Source organism: Colobus angolensis, unplaced genomic scaffold (genome assembly GCF_000951035.1).
Source record: "Colobus angolensis palliatus isolate OR3802 unplaced genomic scaffold, Cang.pa_1.0 Scaffold484, whole genome shotgun sequence".
NCBI lineage: Eukaryota > Metazoa > Chordata > Mammalia > Primates > Cercopithecidae > Colobus > Colobus angolensis.
Window position 1 is genome coordinate 235,888 of NW_012118310.1, and position 18,964 is coordinate 254,851.

The 18,964-nt window shown below is 55.8% G+C and overlaps 2 protein-coding genes across 2 annotated transcripts in view; one reads left to right on the forward strand and one right to left on the reverse strand.

Moving 5' to 3' along the window:
- DGCR8 (DGCR8 microprocessor complex subunit) overlaps nucleotides 1-13,248 on the forward strand; it is a 47,711-nt gene extending 34,463 nt beyond the window's left edge. The window contains exons 9-13 of the mRNA XM_011959165.1: nucleotides 7,672-7,772; nucleotides 8,076-8,182; nucleotides 8,764-8,891; nucleotides 10,278-10,391; nucleotides 11,409-13,248. Coding sequence (XP_011814555.1) covers nucleotides 7,672-7,772; nucleotides 8,076-8,182; nucleotides 8,764-8,891; nucleotides 10,278-10,391; nucleotides 11,409-11,492 — 534 coding nt within the window. The 3' untranslated portion in view covers nucleotides 11,493-13,248. The remainder of the gene's footprint in view (nucleotides 1-7,671; nucleotides 7,773-8,075; nucleotides 8,183-8,763; nucleotides 8,892-10,277; nucleotides 10,392-11,408) is intronic.
- TRMT2A (tRNA methyltransferase 2 homolog A (S. cerevisiae)) lies at nucleotides 13,243-18,637 on the reverse strand. The gene is made up of 12 exons (XM_011959164.1): nucleotides 18,248-18,637; nucleotides 17,399-17,973; nucleotides 17,033-17,141; nucleotides 16,626-16,807; nucleotides 16,325-16,439; nucleotides 16,121-16,236; nucleotides 15,934-16,045; nucleotides 15,041-15,163; nucleotides 14,777-14,852; nucleotides 14,464-14,580; nucleotides 14,257-14,353; nucleotides 13,243-14,140 (listed from the first exon to the last, which is right to left on the reverse strand). The coding sequence occupies exons 1-12, from the start codon at nucleotides 18,269-18,271 to the stop codon at nucleotides 13,909-13,911; spliced, it is 1,878 nt and encodes a 625-aa protein (XP_011814554.1). The 5' UTR covers nucleotides 18,272-18,637; the 3' UTR covers nucleotides 13,243-13,908.
- Between the last annotated feature and the right edge of the window lie 327 nt (nucleotides 18,638-18,964).

The window sequence follows — 18,964 nt, forward strand, 5'->3', positions numbered from 1 at the left end:
TAGAGATGGGGTTTCACCATATTGCTCAGGCTGGTCTCAAACTCCTAGGCTCAAGCAATCTGCCCACCTCAGCCTCCCAAAGTGTTGAGACGACAGGCGTGAGTCACTGTGCTGGCATTATACTTCAGTTCTTTAGACATGGTTTCTTAGTCCTTTGAGCATGTTTTCTGTAGGTGATGTAAAATCTGTTTCTGGTAAGTCCAGTCCTTAGAGAACGTTTATATTAAACCGCCTTTCCCTTCATGTATGGGCTGTCTCTATTTTTCTATTTCTTTGCTTGTCTCAGAATTTGTTGTTGTTGTTGAGAATTGGACATTTAAAATATATGGCAACTCTGGAAATCAGATTACCCCACCTCCCTTAAGTTTATAGTTTTTGTCATATGTCCTTGCTCTCTATTTGTGACTGTATCAGTCTGCTAGGGATGCTGTAACAAAGTATCACATACTGGGAGGCTTAAATGACAGAGATGTATAGTCTCGAAGTTCTGGAAGCCAGAAGTCCAAAATGAAGGTGTCAGAAGGCTAAGAGAAGGCCTTTCTCCGTGGGTGGAGGATAGCAATCTTCATGTCCATGCCTTTCTCTCTGTGTGCACGTTGGTCTCCACATTCCCCATTTGTTAGAGACACCTGTCTCACTGGATTAGGCCCCACCCTAATGACCTCATTGTAACGTGATGACCTCTGTAAAGACCTTGTCTCCAAATACTGTTGCATTCTGAGGGACTTCAACATGTAAATTTGGGGGTGACAGTTTGCCTCATAATAGTGACTTTCCTAGATTGATTTTGTGAAGTGTGTATTCTTTGTGATTTGTGGCCACTGAATACACTGGCCCTTTAGCTGAGTGGTCTCCTGATGCTTGGACAGGGATTTTCTTTTTTTTTTTGAGACTGAGTCTCGCTCTGTCGCCCAGGCTGGAGTGCAGTGGCGCGATCTCCACTCACTGCAAGCTCCGCCTCCCAGGTTCATGCCATTCTCCTGCCTCAGCCTCCCGTGTAGCTGGGACTACAGGCGCCCGCCACTGCGCCCGGCTAATTTTTGTATTTTTTTTAGTAGAGACAGGATTTCACGGTGTTAGCCAGGATGGTCTCGATCTCCTGGCCTCGTGATCCGCCCGTCTTGGCCTCCCAAAGTGCTGGGATTACAGGCATGAGCCACCGCGCCTGGCCTGGACAGGGATTTTCTTAAATTCCCTGAGCCAGTAAGTCTCCCGGCCTGTGCTGAGGTCTGTGGGTCTGTGGGGCTCACCTGGTGTGCTCCGGTGGCTGCTAACTGTCTTAGCCTTTGTCTGCCACCTGCACAGAGCCCCCAGGTCAGTCAGCTGGGAGGTTTTCCTGGGCCTGCGTGCAGCCATCTCCAGACGTACGCTAGAGCCTTTCAGAGCCCCAAGGACATATCCAACTTTTCCTTCTCGGGTTCTTGGCCAGGCTCTTGTTTGCCCAGCTAGTGCCCCAGCCTCTTGCAGCTGCAGGGTGAAACAGTTGCTACTGACTCCTTTTGACAAATGCCCTGAGGAACTGGGTTGTTTTCACTGAGTGAGGTCAAATAAAGGCAAGTCCTGCCATGAGGTTTTTCCAGAGAGTGGCCAGGTAGACCCAACAGTGACAGTTCTCTGGGCCTGGGGCCTTGAGGACCCATTCTGTATTGAGTGGCTACCACAGAGCTGGGGAGAAGGGCTGGGAATGGGGCAAGTTAAGATGCCAGCAACTTCTTGTTCTTAGCAAGACTCATTGTCTTTCTTGAATCAACACTCCTCGGATTGTTGAAAGCCTTTCTTTAGTTTTCAGGGTTCTGAAAGAATTGATTCTGACCATTTTTGCTAGTGTTCTTGTTGCTTTGATGGAGGAGAGCAGATTTTGAAGATCCTTATTCAGCCATTCTAGAACTACTTTATGGTTTTGTAAAGTGTTCTCATCTTTGTGTACTGGTGCTGTTGTAAAATATGGTTAAGTGTCCATGGTAGTACTAACTTGCTCTTAAGTTTCTCGAACTCCTGGCCTCAAGCAGTCCTCCTGCTTCAGCCTCCCAGGGTGATGGGAGTACAGGTGTGAGCCACCACACCCAGCCTCTTGCTCTCAAGTTTCTACATGTTTTCTGTGCTTTTATGTAACTGCTTCATCGTGGACAGGCAGACAGATCGCAGGCCGCACTTGGATCAAGCACAGTCTCCAAGTACTAGCTGCTCCAGGAAAAGTCACATTTGTCCCTTTTTTTTTTTTTGAGATGGAGTCTCGCTCTGTCGCCAGGCTGGCGTGCAGTGGTTCGATCTCCGCTCACTGTAACCTCCACCTTCCAGGTTCAAGCGATTCTCCTGCCTCGGCCTCCTGAGTAGCTGGGACTACAGGCGCATGCCACCATGCCTAGCTAATTTTTGTATTTTTAGTAGAGACGGGATTTCACCATGTTGGCTAGGATAGTCTGTATCTCTTGACCTTGTGATCCGTCCACCTCGGCCTCCCAAAGTGCTGGGATTACAGGCGTGAGCCACTGCGCCCGGCCACATTTGACTTTTATTTCTGAGTGATCCAACTGTGGGAAGAAAGATGGCTCTCAGGGAGGCTTCCAAGGTCCTCTGGGGAAGCGCTTGTGTAGACCCTAGCCCACCAAGACTCTTAGCATGGGTTGTTGCAGATGATGGTGCCTGAGTTGTATGGGTCTCATGCCACCTTCCTGTTTGAGTAAAAGCCCTGCCTTTTCTTTGCTATGGGGTGGTGGAAATGTCCATGACCCACTATGGGTTCTGGCGCCAGAAGAGGGCCCAGCTGGGAGTCAGGTTCTCAGCCTCCGTTCTGGGGCTCTTCTGTGAAGTGGAGAAGCTTTTCAGAAACCATATTGCAAAGTAGTCTGAGAAAGAAGAGGTTTCCCCAGGTGGAGAAGGACATGGGGGTGGGCCACGTTGCCTGGGGCTTTTTCCACACCCTGCTCCAGGCCTCCCACACTACAGTCTGTCTGGAGCTAGCGTCAGATCTCCCCAGGTAAGGAGCTCAGTGGGACTGCCACCACTTCCTGTGCCAGCTGCAAATGGGGACCCTGCCACCCAGCACAGGACCGCTCCTCATGCTTGGAAATTTGCTAGGACTCAGGGAACTCAGGAAAAACATTTTACATACAAAACTTATTTTTCATGAAGGGCTGAAAGTTCCTCCCCTCTAATGACACATTTGATCTCTCTGGGGAGCCCACCCTGAGCCATCTCAGCATAAGCGCTGTGGTGGGGTCGTTTTGAATCACAGACAAACTTAGCACTCAGGAAATCCTCAGGGTTTTAAGAACTCTGTTCTGTGAACCTGAGAGAAGACCATGTATTTTTATGATGCCATGCCTTGGTTTAGGGTGCCTTTTGTATGTGTCCCTCCTGAGAAGCTCTTTGACCCTCTGATTTGTATATATGTCATCTGTCATGTCCCCATTTAAGAATCTGTCAGAGGGGAAAGTAGCTTTTCCCTCAGTTGTAAGGCGCAGGTTTAGACAGGGTTGGTTGTCTCCTGTTCCTGGAAGTTCCTATTTGCTGGTCCTCCTGAGCGAGGCTCTCAGGTTGTGCTCTTGCCCCCTGCCCCTCCCAGCTGCCTGTGCAGAGGTGCCAACACCTGTCCTTGGACTGTCCCCTGGACAGCCTGGGGCATGGGGTAGCATCCCCTCCTCGTGTGGACTCTGGAGGTGGGGCAGACGTGTCAGGAGAGGTGGGTAGATGCCTGTGAGGTGTGGTGGCCACGTATGTGTGCTACTTGATTAAAAAGGGAAAAAGAGGAACAGAACTGGCGTCATTTCCTTTTCATAAAGCTTGTGGTGATCTCTTGGTATTTTCTTGCTAGCTTTGGGTTGGTGTTTCATGGCTATTAAATTTAGGTATTAGTGACCAAGTGTTTTTTTTTTTCAACTTATTTTAAAATTTACATAGAGTTAAATTCATTTTTTCATGCAGTACTATGAGGTTTGACAAATGCAGTCATGTAACCAACACTGCAATCAAGATGCGGAACATTTCTGTACACTCCCACATGCTCTTTTGTTGGCCAAACTCTCCCACCTGTATCCTCTGGTGGGCACTGAACTTCCCCTGTAGTTTTGCCAGATCCGGAATGTCCTCTCAGTGAAATCACATGGTAGGTAGCCTTTGAACCTGGCCTGTGGCTTGGTGTGGTATGACGCATCCGTCATGTGGTCATTTGTACTCCTGAGTGCTGGCCACCAGGTGGCTGTGCCCCTCAGTGCATCTCTCCATTCTCCCTTGAGGGACACTGGCAGGTTTCTGGGTTTTGGTGATGGGCAGTAAGGCTGCTGTAAGGCTGTCCAGGTCTGTGTGTGATAGACAGATTCGTTTCCTTCACGTAAACTCCTGGGTTGGGGTTGCTGGGCCATGCGGCAGGTGCACGCTTACGTTAGCATTGCCCTCACACCTTGCTCAGTCACTAGGTGACCGTGGAAATGTGTCTGTTTCGGGGCTCTCTACTGTCTCTTGAGCTGTGTGTCCTTTCACTGATGCCACACTTTGCTGATGACTTGAAGTCTTGGAATCAGATAGTGGGAATCCTCCGACTTTGTTATTCTTTCTCAAAAAATTGTTTTGGCTATTCTAGCTCCTTTGCTGTTCCATGTAGACTTTAGAAACAATATGTCAGTTTCCATAAAAAATTCTGGGCTGGGTGCGGTGGCTCACGCCTGTAATCCCAGCACTTTGGGAGGCTGAGGTGGGTGGATTACCTGAGGTTTGGAGTTCGAGACCAGCCTGGCCAACATGGTGAAACCCCATCTCTACTTAAATACAAAAATTAGCCGGATGTGGTGGTGGGCACCTGTAATCCCAGCTACTCAGGAGGCTGAGGCAGGAGAATCGCTTGAACCCAGGAGGCGGAAGGTGAGGTTGCAGTGAGCCAAAATCGTGCCATTGCACTCTAGCCTGGGCAACAAGAGCGAAACTCCATCTTAAAAAAAAAAAAAAAAGCCTGCATTTTGATTGGAATTGATCCTGTAGATCAATCTGGGGAGAATGGACATCCTAACAATATTGAATTTTCCAAATCATAAACATAGTTCATCTGTCCATTTATTTAGGTCTTCTTTGATATCTTTCATGGGTGGTCGGCAGTTTTCATCACATAGGTTTCATCACATCTGTGTATATTCTACTAGATTTATAGTTAAATATTTTATGTGTGGCACTGTGGTGAATAGTACCTTAGTTCTGATTGATTGTTTATTGCTAGCATACAGAGCTATAATTTATTTGTACTGACTTATTCTAGTAGTTTTTCTGTAGATTCCGTATCCAGTTTTCTTCTATTTGTTAATATAGTTAATTATGTTGATTTTTAAAAAATGTGTTCCTGGAATAAGTCCTACTTGGGCATGGTATATATTCCTTTTCATGTGTTAATGGCTTTAATTTGCTAGTTCCCCACTGCATCTGTGTTCTTGATGTTGATATCATGGTACGGTTATTGTCGTCAAGTGAAGGGGAAATAGCCCTCCTCCCGAGTTTTTCAGAAGGGCAAGAGAGAGAGAGAATTGGTATCATTTCTTCCTTAAAATTTGGGCCTGGAGTTTTCCTAGTGGGAAAGTTTTAAACTACTACTGTATGAACTACTAACTATAACTACAACTACTCTGAACTACTGTTGAGTTTCTTGAACAGGTGTAGGGCTGTTGAGGCTACTGAGATAGTTTGTGTCTTGCCAGGCGTTGGTCCATTTCATCTAGATAGTGGAATGTACAGGTGTCAGGTGTCTGTGGTGCTCCCGCACCGTCCTTTGGCATCTCCCAGGCACTGATTGCTTAGGTTTCTCCTGTGCTGTTTGTCAGAAGCAACAGGGATTTGTCTGCAGGTCACTTCTGCCATCCATCTGCTCTCACGAGCTGGAGCCTCCACCTGTCCCTGGCAGGTTAACCCTCAGTAGCACGTATGGCTTCAGGCAGCTTGTGCCAGGCATCCTGGCGTAGGTCTTTTGCCAGAAACTTCTGAGCATGCTCTCTAGCTTCCACAGCCACGGCTTCTCCAGGGCCAGTCCTGAAGCCACGGGGTATGTGGGTCCTTGTGGGCCAAGAGCACTGGACGTTGCTAATTGGTTGGCTGGTTGACAAGCCCTTGAGATTCCAGGGCCTAATGGCTTGGTGAGTGACCTTCCCTGGAAAAAGACCCATGTTGATTTGTGCACTTGAGAGGAGCAGTGTCTTCTGAGGACCTATTTGAAGACCGTAGCCAAGCTATACCGTGAGGATTTTTCGCTTGCCAACCTCAGCGCTAGTGCCTTCCTCTTCCATGCAGTTGCAGCATGTTGGCGTTCTTGCTGCTTACTGGAGTGGTAAGGGCAGAGGAGCTGCCCGCTGCCCTGTCTGTAGGGCCAGCGTCCCTGGCCTTGGGGTGTGGGAGTGGGCTTGGCACACTGTGGGGCCTGCACGGCGAGGTGTGTGAATCATTTGATTCTAGGCTTCCTCCCTGCCCATGGGCCAGGCAGACTCCAGGTCCCTGCAGACCTCTCCAGAACAGGGCCGGTGGGGGAAACTCTGTGAGGGTGTGGCTGATGGGTAATCTCCAGTACTTCAGCGTGTGGTCTTTTTTGGAAAGAGGATGATTGCGAATAGAATTAGTTGGGTTAACATGAGATCACACTGAAGCAGAGTGGTAGTGTGATCCAGTGTGTCTGGTTTCTCTAAGAAGAGGGAGGAGGGGCAGGGCTAGTAGTCCATATGAAAATCAGAGCAATGCTACCATAGCCGAGGGGTGTCGGGGCCATCAGGAGCTGGCAGAGGCTCCCTGGAGGCTTCTGAAAGAGGATGGCCCTGCTGAGGCCTTGATTTCAGACTTCAGAATGGTGAGAGAATAAACATCTTGTTCTAAGCCACTGAGTTTGTGGTATGTTGTCACAGCAGCTCCCCCAGGGAAGTTGTCCATGCTCCAGAGTGGGCTGGATGACATCTTCCTTTCACCCAGGAGGGGCTCTCAGCTTCAGCCAAAGGCCTAGTCGGGGAAGGCACAGCCGGCACTGCCTCTGCACCTCAGCTCAGTGCAGCTTCCCTATGCCTCAACTGTGCAGAATCTCCCCATCCCCTCGAGTGTAACTTAGGGAACTTGTTTACTTGTATGCCTCTCTTGCCCTTCCTGTGTGTGTTCTTGGGTTGGCTGCAGAGCCTGGGTGATGACACTGTTGGAAGCTGCACTGGGCTGGGCCCCTGCTGGCCACCTGGGGCTGGGCTCTGTGTGGCTGTGTGGGGCTTTGGCCTTTGGGGAGCTGGGCCTTTTAAGGCCAGCTTTTAGGTCTGGCTGACTTTCCCTCTCCTGTAGTCTCAGTTGTGGCAATAGTAAAACCTCTCTCCACAAGTGCTTTATCTTTATATAGAGTTCTGAGAAAGGTGACTTGTAGATCAGAATCAGATCCAGATGAGGTGGACCTGGCCAGCCAACCATGTGCCTGGGGCTCTCTTGGGATACCAGACTCCGTCCCACAGTACTCAGGGTGGAAGGGTGCTGTGGGCTCTGGAGATGGGCAAGTGGATGATGAGGTACGGAGCATGTCCCATATCCGGTGGGTTCCTTGCAGAGTTGAGGGTATGATGTGCTAGGTGAGCTCAAAAGAACAGATATTAAACATCTGGGGAAAGCCAACCCCAGGCCCAGCCGTGAAGAGGCTGGCGGGCCTGGTGGGGACTCATGAGCCTCTGCTTTGTGTTGTAGTATTTTAACCACATCAGCATCGAGGACTCGCGGGTCTACGAGCTGACCAGCAAGGCTGGGCTGTTGTCTCCATATCAGATCCTCCACGAGTGCCTTAAAAGGTAGGGTAGGGGGGTGCCTCCCCTCCTGAGTCAGGTCAGGGGAGCTCCTCTCTGGCGTCTCATATTCTCGTGGCTGTTTGTCCTAAGGCAGAGGCATGGCCAGGTTTCCCTGGTACACAGCAACTCCTTGGCCCTGGCCACCAGTCAGTCCCGCAGGCCTGAATAGGGCATGTGGAGAATTCCCCCGTCTGACTAAGACGCAGTCGGGGGAGAGGCTTGGTCATTTCCTAAGGGCTTCCCAGAACAGGCCTCCTCAGAGGCACTGCTCAGGGGACACCACCTGTTGTCTGTTTTCTCTTAAAGAAACCATGGGATGGGTGACACGTCTATCAAGTTTGAAGTGGTTCCTGGGAAAAACCAGAAGAGTGAATACGTCATGGCGTGTGGCAAGCACACAGTGCGCGGGTGGTGTAAGGACTCCTTTCCTGCTGCCTGGTGGCTGCCAGACAGGCGGCCCCTGGTGTGGCCCTGTGCCTCTGTGGCTTGGTCTCAGCTGCTGCCCTGGCATTGTCCCTGAGCCCAGCTGTGTGTGCTGGCCACCACACATTCAGCCTAAGGCAGACTTGCGACCATCCTGTCTGTACTTTCTCTGTCTTCTCCCTTTCCCCCCTGCCATCCCTGTCTCCGTCCAGCCCTTGTCCCTGTGGCAGGAGGAAAGGCCCTCCTTCTCAAATAGCTAGCAGAATCCTGCTGCTCCCTGTTTCTGGAGGTGTGGGTCTTGACGGGAGGGAGGCTCTCAGCTGCGTGGCTTTGAGTGGTGGTGCCCTCAGCTCCTGGACTCTGAGGGCTACTCTCAAGGTGGCAGCTGTGTACTGTGAGACTCAGGTGCCCAGAGCAGTGGCAGAGTGCTGCCTGTTCCTGTAGAATGTGCCCTTGCTGGCCCTCGGGGTGTGGGTCAGGAGGGCTGGGGGCAGCAGGGGGCCCCGTGAACACTGTGTTTTTGTGGGTGTTTGTGACACCCTCTCTCCATGCTTGCTTTTTCTCTGTGTAGGTAAGAATAAGAGAGTTGGAAAGCAGTTAGCCTCACAGAAGATCCTTCAGCTGCTGCACCCACATGTCAAGAACTGGGGTTCTTTACTGCGCATGTACGGCCGTGAGAGCAGCAAGATGGTCAAGCAGGTAACTGGCCCTCAGCAGGTCCCAGGGCAGCCTGTGCTGCCACCCTGGAGTGTGTTCCTGAGGCTCTGTGCTCAGAGGGTTGCTCACAGCTGCCTCTCTCCTGGGCCACTTGTGTGGCTTTGTGGGCAGGGGGTGGGTCGTCCTAGCCACATCTCCCATCCCAGCCTGCTGGGAATGGTCAGTGAAATGTGGGTGATTGGGAACGCAGCCTGGGCCCAGCTATGTGGCTTGTAGGGAGATGGCTGAAGTGCAAGGCAGGGCCGGGCAGGAGATGCTGAAGGTGCGCCTGGCTCTGGGGTATGCAAAGGCTCAGGAGCCAGGGCCAGCCCTCCCTGTTTGAAAGAGAGTATCAGGGTACCGTATCTCCCTGGTACCAGTGCCCACTTCTGAGGGGTGGAGGGTAACATGGGGAGGTGAGTGTTCACGTTCCTCATTTTCCCCAAATGAGTACAGAAACTCTCTGGGTTCTGGTCTGTGGAAGGGGAGGTAGGTGTGGAGGGGTTGGGGCTGCAGGTGGGGCGGCCCCAGGACTGTGTGGTGGGTGGGCCCTATGCTGGAGCCAGCTGCCAAGAGCAGGGCCTGCCTTTAGGTCCCTGAGACCATGGCCTCGGCACTGTCCCTGAAGAGGCCCTTACTCTGGACATGATAAGGGAGGGTGAGGGGGGGCCCACACGGGCCACCAGGGCATGTTGAGGAACTTGAAGAGAGATATTGTTGGGAAGCAAATTGAAATGTAGGTAGCGCTTGCTTCTGCCTTTGCTGTGCATGGTCCTTGGCTCCGATGGAGGGAGAGAAGGCAAGCCTCACTCTGGCCTGGGGGTGGGAAACTTCCCTAAGCAGGAGGGGGAAAAGTCCCAGCCTGGCACAGCCACAGCTGGGAGGAGCTCTGGCATCCCGAGGAACCACAGCCGCCTTGGGGCTGGTCTAAGATGGGAAGGGGCTGAGGCCAGTCTGATGCTGCTCTGCAGTCATGAAATGTGCACAGAGCTCAGTGCCTGGGGTTGATGGGCTGGGCTGCAGTGTGCTGTTCTTAACTGGCTGCGGCCGTGCTCTGGTTTCTCTCCTTGATGAGGGCTCTGGGCACCATGAGCACCTCACCTCCCTGCTCTGCCCATGGCAGGAGGCCACATAAGTGACCTCGTGTGGGCAGAAAGGCCTGGGAGCCGTGGACTGCCCCTCACTCTCGCTGCTGTCAGTGGGCCTGGCATCACTGAGGCGGGCAGTCAGCATGCAGTTATATGTGGCCACAGCTCCTGGCTGTTTGGTGTCTGTCAGGCCCTGGGCGCACCTGCCTTCAGGGTTGCAGGCACACAACTGCTGGGCAGCGGGCAGGCCATGGAGCTACAACAGCCTGCAGTCCTGAGCATGAGGTGCTGTACTTCCCAGGAGACGTCGGACAAGAGTGTGATTGAGCTGCAGCAGTATGCCAAGAAGAACAAGCCCAACCTGCACATCCTCAGCAAGCTCCAGGAGGAGATGAAGAGGCTGGCTGAGGAGAGGGTGAGTGCCACCCTAGCGGGAGAGCTGCTGGGCCACGGCCATTCCTGTGGCAGCTGTGGAGGGACAGCAGACCCCAGGACCCGTGTCTGAGTTGACACCTTGGAAATGCTTGGATCCTCTTTCCAAAATCAGATACAGGCTTTTCTTTGAGCTTCAACATGTGTGATACTTTTATAAATCACTTCAGTTTTGGTTCTGTTGTTAGACAGCTGGCAGGCCAGCCTGGTGGTGGACCATGAAGGTCACAGCCTTGGTGGGCCACCTGGGTCCCATGTCCACCCTGGGTGTTTGGAGGTAGGTCAGTGCGCCTGCCAGGGTTGAATCTGTAGGGCTTGGTCCTGATGAAGCCCCTAAAGCCACCTTGGGAACCTCACTCAAAGAGGGGTCTGTCAGGCTGGCAGTGGTGTCGTCTGTCCTCAGGCATCGTCTGCGTGGCCACGGCGTGACCCACCCGCCTGGGCCTTCTGGGTAGGAGTTTTCTTAAGTGTGGCAGTTCCCTGGCTTGGGCGAGAGCCCCAGGAGGTATCTGCCACCGCCCAGGCCAGCAGGTCCCTCGCTGCTCCCTGAGGTGGGGCTTGGCCTCCTGGAGTCAGTGGGACTTCCTGGTTTGCCCCTGGTCGGAAGAGGGGCTGTGGGGCTCAAGGGCAGCAGGCGCAGGACACAGTGCTCCTGGCTGGGCCTGGGGCAAGCAAAAGCTGGGCAAGGGAGAAACACCCAGTGGGGAGGCCTGGCCTGCCACTGTAACTACACCCAAAATTCTTCACTTTTTGGTACATGTCCTGATTGCCAGGTGGGCTGTGCATGTTGTGCTCTGATGGCAATCCAGGGGGCCTCTGCAGTCAGTCTGGCCTGCCTCAGGCCTTCCCTGCTTCTCCTAGCCTGGCATCACAAGCACTGGTGCCCTTGGGCTCCAGGGCCTCCTGGCATGGTCTGCTGGGCTCTCCCTCCACCTTGTGCCCTCCTGAGCCTCTGCCAAGCCCCCCTCACTGGCACCCCTGACCTTTGTTGTTCTTTCAGGAGGAGACTCGAAAGAAGCCCAAGATGTCCATTGTGGCGTCCGCCCAGCCTGGCGGTGAGCCCCTGTGCACCGTGGACGTGTGAGGGAGGTGGCACGGGCCAGGGCGCGGGGGCCGCCAGCAGCACTTCTGAGGAGACCAGCAGTCATGCATCGTGCACCACAGTGTCGGGCCTCCAACCCAAGCTCCTTCCCTGTGGCCAACCTGTGGGCCTGGCCTGAGGGTGGAGGCTCTGGTGTACAGGGACAGTCATGGCCACACAGCACACATGTGGAGCAGCAGCTCCCCCTGGAAAGCTCCAGGCCTGAATGGACGGACTAAGCGACTGCACCAGTGGCAGCTGGTGACTGTGGACAGTGGTGGACCTTGCTTCTGTGCACCTGCTGCAGGCTCTTTTTATGAAGGCTTTCATGAATTTTAGTATGTAATATGCACTGATGACACATGATACTTGGATGACAGATGAGAGAGGATGGCTGAGTCCTGCGGCTGGCCCGTGATGCCAGGTGGCCCATGTGCCCAGGACACCTGCAGGGCTGCTGCAGGGACCTGGTTAGGAGGTGCACATGGTGCCCTGCCCTCACCTGCCTTCTGTGTTTCCCCTTCTTTGAAAAGGTAGAACAGAAAAGAGTATTTTAAACCTTTTTGGCTTAAAATAAGCAGAATTTTAGTATCAGAACTACCTTTCTGGGATTGGAGGCAAACAATCAAGGTGGTCCCTCTCTAGTCTGGACATGATGCCAGCGAGGATATGTCCTGCCACCTCCTGGAGTTGCCCTGGCCTCCTAGGGGTCCTTTTTCTGATGAAGTCTAAACACCCTAAAAGCACCTCTCTGGACACTGAGGCCCTCCCTGCCTTTCCTGGCCTCCGGCAATAGTTTTTTACAAAGATTTTTTGCAGTCGAGTCCGTATGTCCACCCATTGATTTTTAAAGCTTTTGTGATATCTTAGCATTTTGAAAGAGACTTTTACAGTGAGAGTAGAAGGTAGATTTGGAATCATGCATTTTAGCAAGTGGACCTGTTTAAACAGGAAGCAAGGGCCTTCAGTGTAGCCCATTCTTCATCCAGAGCTGTTGACTGACAGCGGCTTCTCTGGATGTCAAAGGCAGCTGCCCGGTGCCAAGCTTGCTTCTCGACTGGTGGCCCCTGTGTGTGGGTGTGGGATGGAAATGTGTTCCTGCCTGAGTCTGAGGCACCAGGGTGTCCTCAAAGGCACCTATGCAGGGTGCCATGTGCTTGTGGTGCACCATCTGAAGCAAGAGTCCAGCATTCTGCCGTGTCTGTCCTCCACCACACCCCCGACAGGTGGTACTGATGGCGTTTTTTTGGGTTTTTTTTGTCAGGAGAACAATGTTGGCCCATGGGCCGCCCACAACATATCCCTCCCTCACCACCTGTGTGACCAAGGTTGGCTTCTGTTGACCTTTAAAAAGGAAACCCTCAACCCTCAACGCAAGTTGCTGTAATTAGACACTTGCTTCTGTCTTGCTTCCTGTCTGCAGCTGTGAATAGTCATTTGACTGTGACTGTTGCCCTTAGCCAGCCAGATGCGCCTGTGAACCAAAGCTTTGTGCACATGTGTTCCCCTAAAGGTTGGGGAGCCTCGCTGCGTCTTGTTGTTCCCAGGCACCACCACCACAGCAGGTGCTGCCATACTCTCGTGGTCTCCGTGCCCCCCCACCCCTACCCGTATGCCAAGTGTGGGTGTGAATCTTGCACACAGCCATGCTTCAAGGCTAGGGCAGGGGAGCCTGTGCTGATGCCATCCAGGGCACTGGACTGTGCCTGGAAGGTGAGCCTCAATTGTCTGAACGCATAAAGCAAACTGTCCAGAAGGGGATGGCTAATGTCTTTATTCTCAGTGTGAGAGGCTGGCACCCTGTGGACCCTTGACTGGGCAGATCCCCTCCTGGAGCCTCTCTGCAGGCTGCACCCTGCCTTTGTAACAGCTGAACAGCACCACAGGATGGCCCCTTGGTTGTGAGGGCAAGGCTGGCCGGAGGGGCCAACTCTGCCCAGTGTTCTCCACCCCCCACACCCAGCTGGTGCAATTCCCAGACCTGTCTCTGCCTCCTCAAGTTTAAGTATCAAATCCAACATTCTGTTTAAAAGTAAGCTCTATGCCGTGACTTCCCTAGCTGTGCAGAGGGGCTTGCAGAGCTGCCCAGGCTGTCTGACCCTTTCCCTGGCACCCAGGCCCTGTGTTCAACCCCTGGCTCTCATCACAGAAACACCCCTCATTGAGCAGTTGTTTATTCTGGCCCTCATAGCCTTGGCTAGTCCACAAAGACCCTGCGGGTGGGGAACAGGCTGCAGGAGCCCATCTGCCTTCCTGGTCAGGCACCCTGGCCACCAGCAGCAGGCCAATCCTGGTGGGGAGCAGGGTTCTGTGCCCTTTGGCTGCCTACCTCTGAACATCCTGGCCAGCAAGCCATGCCTTTGCCACCCCTAGGGCCCTGGGAGCCCTTCAGCTCCTGTCCCCACGATGGGTCCTGGGCCTAGGATAAGGGGAAGGCCCCAGTTTCTTGTTGGGTATCATCTGGGGGTCCTGGTGTGGGTTGAGCTGGAGGGCTGTGGGGCTCCAAGACCCCTGTGCCATTGGGGTGCTCCACCCTCTCGAACAAGATGAGCATCTCACAGTGCGGGGTCTGTGGGAACAGGTCCACTGCCACGGCCTTGACTGGCCGGAAGGGGGTGCCCTTCACCCGGTTAGATGGGGCTCTGCAGAGGCTGTGGGGGGAAAAGGCAGGCGCCAAGGTCAGCCGATGGGCTAGTGACGGGCTTCTGTGGGAGCTGGGGGCTTGGTGCCAGGCCTGGCCCCCGTCCGGGCCCCGGCTGACACTCACTCCACAAAGTTGCCCATGGCTGCCCGGGGGTTGCACGAGACATACAGCAGTCGCCTGATGTTCTCGGCTCTGCGGATGGCCAGGATCACCTTGGAATCTGAGGAGGCAAATACCAGCTGGGTCCCCACATCCAGAGAGTGCACAACCTGGTGAGACACCCCATGTGTCCTCGTTCCCGTGCCACCTCCTCAAGCAAAAGCCACTCACGCAAGCCGGCACGGGGTGGGTCCAGTATGGCCACGAGGTGCTGGGAGGCCAGTCTGCTCACCAGGGCGGGCACCAGGTCCTCAGCCCTCCCGCAGTGGAACTCCACGTTACTCAACTCTGAAAAGATGGCACGGCGGCCTGTCAGAGGGCCGCATGCCCTCCCAGCAGGGCCAGCCCCGGGGAACCCCTAGCCAAAGAGCTTGTTCGCTTGCTTTGCCTGTTGGGTAGCCCTCAAGCCCTGGCCATGGCTGTTGTTTACAGCAGGGGTGGCGGCTGCCCCCGTCCCACCCCCACCCTCGGCCTTGCCACTCACCATTGTCCTGGGCGTTCACCCGGGCGTCCTCCACGGCCTCTGGACATAGCTCGACCCCAATGACTCTCTTCACCTTCTGAAACAGGAAAGTGTGGTGTCGCCCCACCCAGGGCTACCTCAGGGAGGGGAGTGCATGGGGCCGAGGGCAGCAAAGAGGAGCTGGGCCTGGGGCATGATGGAGTCAGTTGCGGTGCCTTCGAGCTGAGGTCAGTGGGGGTCTTGGGGGTGGGAAGAGGGTGCCCTCAGCAGGGCGGGAGGGCTCACCCGGGCCAGGGCCAGGCCAATGGTGCCGGTGCCACAACACACGTCCAGCACCGTGCTCCCTGCATCCAGCTGGGCCCAGTCCTGGATGACCGTGTAGAGCACCTCGGCTGCGGGTGTGTTCACCTGGGAGCAGGCGGTGCCCAGCATGTCAGTGGCTCCTCTCCTGTGGTGCCACTGGCGCCCTCTGAGGTCCACATTCCTGGTCCCTTAATCCTGCTGGGACCTCCGGTGTCCACTCCCCTACCTTGGTGCCCAACCCCTTCCCTGAACCCATCTTGGATCAGCCTTGCTGATGCCCTCACCCAGCCCCCAGCTTTAAAAGCCAAGCCCGTGCTGAGCACAGCCTCCTCCTTGCCCCGCTTGGTTGAGGGCTCACGAGGCCCCACAGGCCAGTAGAGTGCACCTTCCCTGCCCCAGCAAGGGGGCTTTGCCTCCCACAACTCACACCAGGGTCCCTGGATTCACCCAACTGCAGCTCCCACCCCTACACATGACCCTCCAGGAGGTCCTGCTGGGCCTGCCTCCAAAAACAGGGCTGCTCCAGGTCCCCACAGCCTTCCTGCAGCAGTGAGCGGACAGTGAAACAGTGTTTCCCAGCCCAGAAGCCACCATGGCCTCCCTCCTGCCAAGCCCAGAGCAGCACCCCGTGGTAGTGCACTGAGGGCCACTCCTCATCCTCCCTGTGACAAGGGCCACTACCATGTGTACCTCTAGATTGTCACGAGTCAAATCAGTGATGACCAACCTCTTTCCTACTTCACCTCCCCTGTGGCTTCCCTGCCTGGATGCTCCCCCCAAATCTTCCCACCTGAGCCCACTGTTCCCATCACGTCCTGATGGTGTGCCAGGCCTCCCTCAACATGTCCCCATGCCCACCAGGGACTCAGGGCTACCTGGAAGAAGGCGTGCGGAGAGATCCGGAAGGTCAGCCCTAGCAGGTCCTCGTGGATGCACCAGTCCCCAGCCACGTGTTCCAGGGGCAGGCCCTCCTGGCTGGGAGTCTTTCTATGGGCGGAGGTGCAGGTCGTTCAGTGTCACAGTCCCTGCAGGGACCCACCCCGCCCCACTCGGGCTCCTCACCGCTGTCCCTCCTCCACGAAGTAGAGGCAGGTCACTCCACTGGCCCTGCCTGGCCCTGCTGTGAAGTGCTGTGCTAGGGAGGCTTTCAGCTCTGCCAGCTCCTCAGAGCTCAGTTTCTGGAGTAAGTGGTGAAAAGGTCCCATCAGGCTGTGCCGAGGCCCACCCAGGCCAGGCATCCTCCCTCTGCAGGGCCCCTGTTGAGACCTGGGGGTGGAAGTAGGCAATGGCCATGGCCTGGCGGCGGCGGCTGGTGCGCACAGTCAGCTGCTTCCAGTGGCCTGTGTACGTCTCTGGGTCATATGCCGAGTATGGAGTTGACCTGTGGGAATCACGAGCTGGCCTGAGTGCCCAGGACTGGGGAAGCAGCTCCCCTGCTGTCTCCTCTGGCCACACCTTCCTTCAACTGGCTGAAATGGCAGGCACTCCAGAATTCCCGGGGCAGGATCCCCACCCTCTGCTCCCACACCGCACAGGACTTCCCAGGAGCCCTGTCACAGGTCCTCACCGGATGAACTCCTGGAAGGCCTTCACCACCTGCTTGATGGCTTCCGGGATGTGCACGGTGTCAAACGGGGCCGCCACAGCACACGTCCCGCCCTTGTACTTGCCGAGCCGACAGCCCACGGTGTTATCCTCCCCATCCACCCCGACGCCAACCAGAAACTCACACTTATTACGATACTCAGTCTGCAGGGAGAGACAGCTGCACCTTACCCTGGTTGCCCAGCGCTTGTGCCTGGAAACCCTGATTTCCCCACAGGGGCTGGGAGTCAAACAAGAGGAATAGCTGACAGCTATGTGATAAGTTACCAGAAGAAAACAAAAAGCAAGGAGATCAACAGGAAGGGTGAGCAAAAGCAAAGTTTTCAAATCCCGGGATAGGGGTTTGTGGCCACCGAAGTCTAGCCTGACCTGCTGGGGTGATGGCCTGACCCCCTCCAGTGGGCAGCAGGCCTTGTTGTGCTTGTGCCTCTGCTCGAGCAGCCAGGGCAGCAAGGCACGGTTGGTGCTCCCGATTTCCCTGTAAGAGGAGCAGATCTATGGTTGGACTCCACCTACTGTCCCCCACCCATGCTAGGCCACTCCCCAATGTCCAGGCTCCCGATCCCTCCTTTAGGATCTCATCGAGCCCCCTGTAACATGGGTGTCCCACTCGCTAGCTCCCAAAGGGGCCGCCAGATCCTGTGCTGAGCCTCCCGACTGGTGCACAGGCAGGCTGAGGAAGCACAGGGCCGGGCAGAGCCCCAGCCAGGAGGGGTGTCTTGTGCCCTCACTCACTTGGCGAGTTTCTGCAGCACCTGCTCACACTCCAGCTGCTTCCGCTCAAGCTGCTCAGCATAGGGCACTGTCCATAGAGGGGTCACCACGTCGGCCACTCGTGTTGCCGGTGGCTCACTCTCACCCTCCTGTCGCCTCCTCCTGGCCATGGGGTCGGCCTTGGGTCGGGCCAGGCGCACACTGAGTGGGCGGCCTTTCCAGAGGGCACCATGCAAAACGCGCAGGGCCTTGTCCCTCTCTGCAGCGCTGCGGAATGTCACAAAGGCGCAGGGTGGTTGCCCAAAGAGTTTGGTTTTGTGGGGCTGCAGGCCAAAGCGGCCCAGGAAGCGCCGGACGTCGCTGAAGCTGGCGTGGCGAGGCACGTTCTGCAGCTCCAGTTTGAAGATCTCAGAGGTAAACAAGTCATCCCTGATGTAGCTGTAGAGCCCAGGCTGAGGCCCTGGCCCTGTAGCTGCCCCAGCGCCCTCTTTCTCCACCTCCTCCAGGGCTGCCGGAGCTGCAGGGAGCACTGAGACTGTAGGGCAGCTCGGGGCACTGCTGCTCTCCTGGCCACAGCTCTCCATGGGCTTCGGGCCCTGTATGGGGACAGATGGGGTGCTAGGGTGAGGACTAGGCCCTGGGGCCTGGCCCCCCAGGCTCCCCTATGGCACACCCAGACCTCCGTCGGTGCACTCTGCACTCAACCCTGCCCCTCCCCTCCCCCATTCTACCCTCCCAACCCCATTCCCGTCTCCTTTCCTCCCCCATTGCACCCTCCTCGTCCCCACCTATTCTCTGGCAGGTTTCCTGCCCCACCCCGCCTCCTCCCATCCCATCCCCGTCTCTACCCAGCGTCTCCCCGCACTCTACCTCGTTGTCGAGGTTCTCACTCATCGCTCAGGCGGTTCTCCGCCTAGACCAGGGGTGCCACGGGGGCCGCCTGGTCACCTCGTCCTGGGCTTGTCACAAGGGAAGTGCTCAGAGGGGACGTGCTCAGAGAGCCGGTGCAACGCCGCGAGGTCGCCGCCAGCCCCGGCTTCGACCCAGATGGGGCGGGACTCGAACCTGCGGTGCTCAGGTCCCGGTTCAGGCTTGGGGCTGCACCGCCCGCCCGCCAGGGGCCCGCGCCGGCCGCACGCTTCGCCAGCCACTCTCAGTCCGCCAGCGCGTGCCGCGGAGGCCGAGCGTCTCTATGATCCTGACTTCCGGCAACGTCATAGCGACGCGCCGGCTCCAACCACTTTAGCCAGCTCTAGGGGCGCGCGTGGCCGGGACGGAAGTGCGCGCGGGGATCGCCGGGAGTGCGCGCTCCTCTGGCTGACGGGCGGGCCGGGCATGCGCCACGGGCGTTTTGGCGGGAAGCGCGGGGCGGGCCGGACAATGAGAGTGTCCGCCGCCTGAGCCAATAAAGCTGTACTGGTTTTGAATCGCGGCGCGTTTCCCGCCGCTGGGGTCAGGGGTCGAGGTTCGGGTCGCGGGGCGGAGGGAAGAGCTGGCGGGCGGGAGGCGCCGGCGCCAGACGCGGAGGGAAGGAGCTACGAGTAGCCGTCCAGAGGCTGCGGAGCCAGCGACGACCGACCCAGCCTA

What these genes read in the sequence shown, in the direction of transcription:
- TRMT2A (XM_011959164.1), bottom strand. Translation starts at nt 18,271, where the DNA reads ATGAGTGAGAACCTCGACAACGAG. An exon ending in CTCCGCACGCCTTCTTCCAG is followed by an intron (nt 15,164 to 15,933) that starts GTAGCCCTGAGT and finishes GCCTGCTCCCAG; the next exon opens with GTGAACACACCCGCAGCCGA. An exon ending in GCCATGGGCAACTTTGTGGA is followed by an intron (nt 14,141 to 14,256) that starts GTGAGTGTCAGC and finishes TTCCCCCCACAG; the next exon opens with CCTCTGCAGAGCCCCATCTA.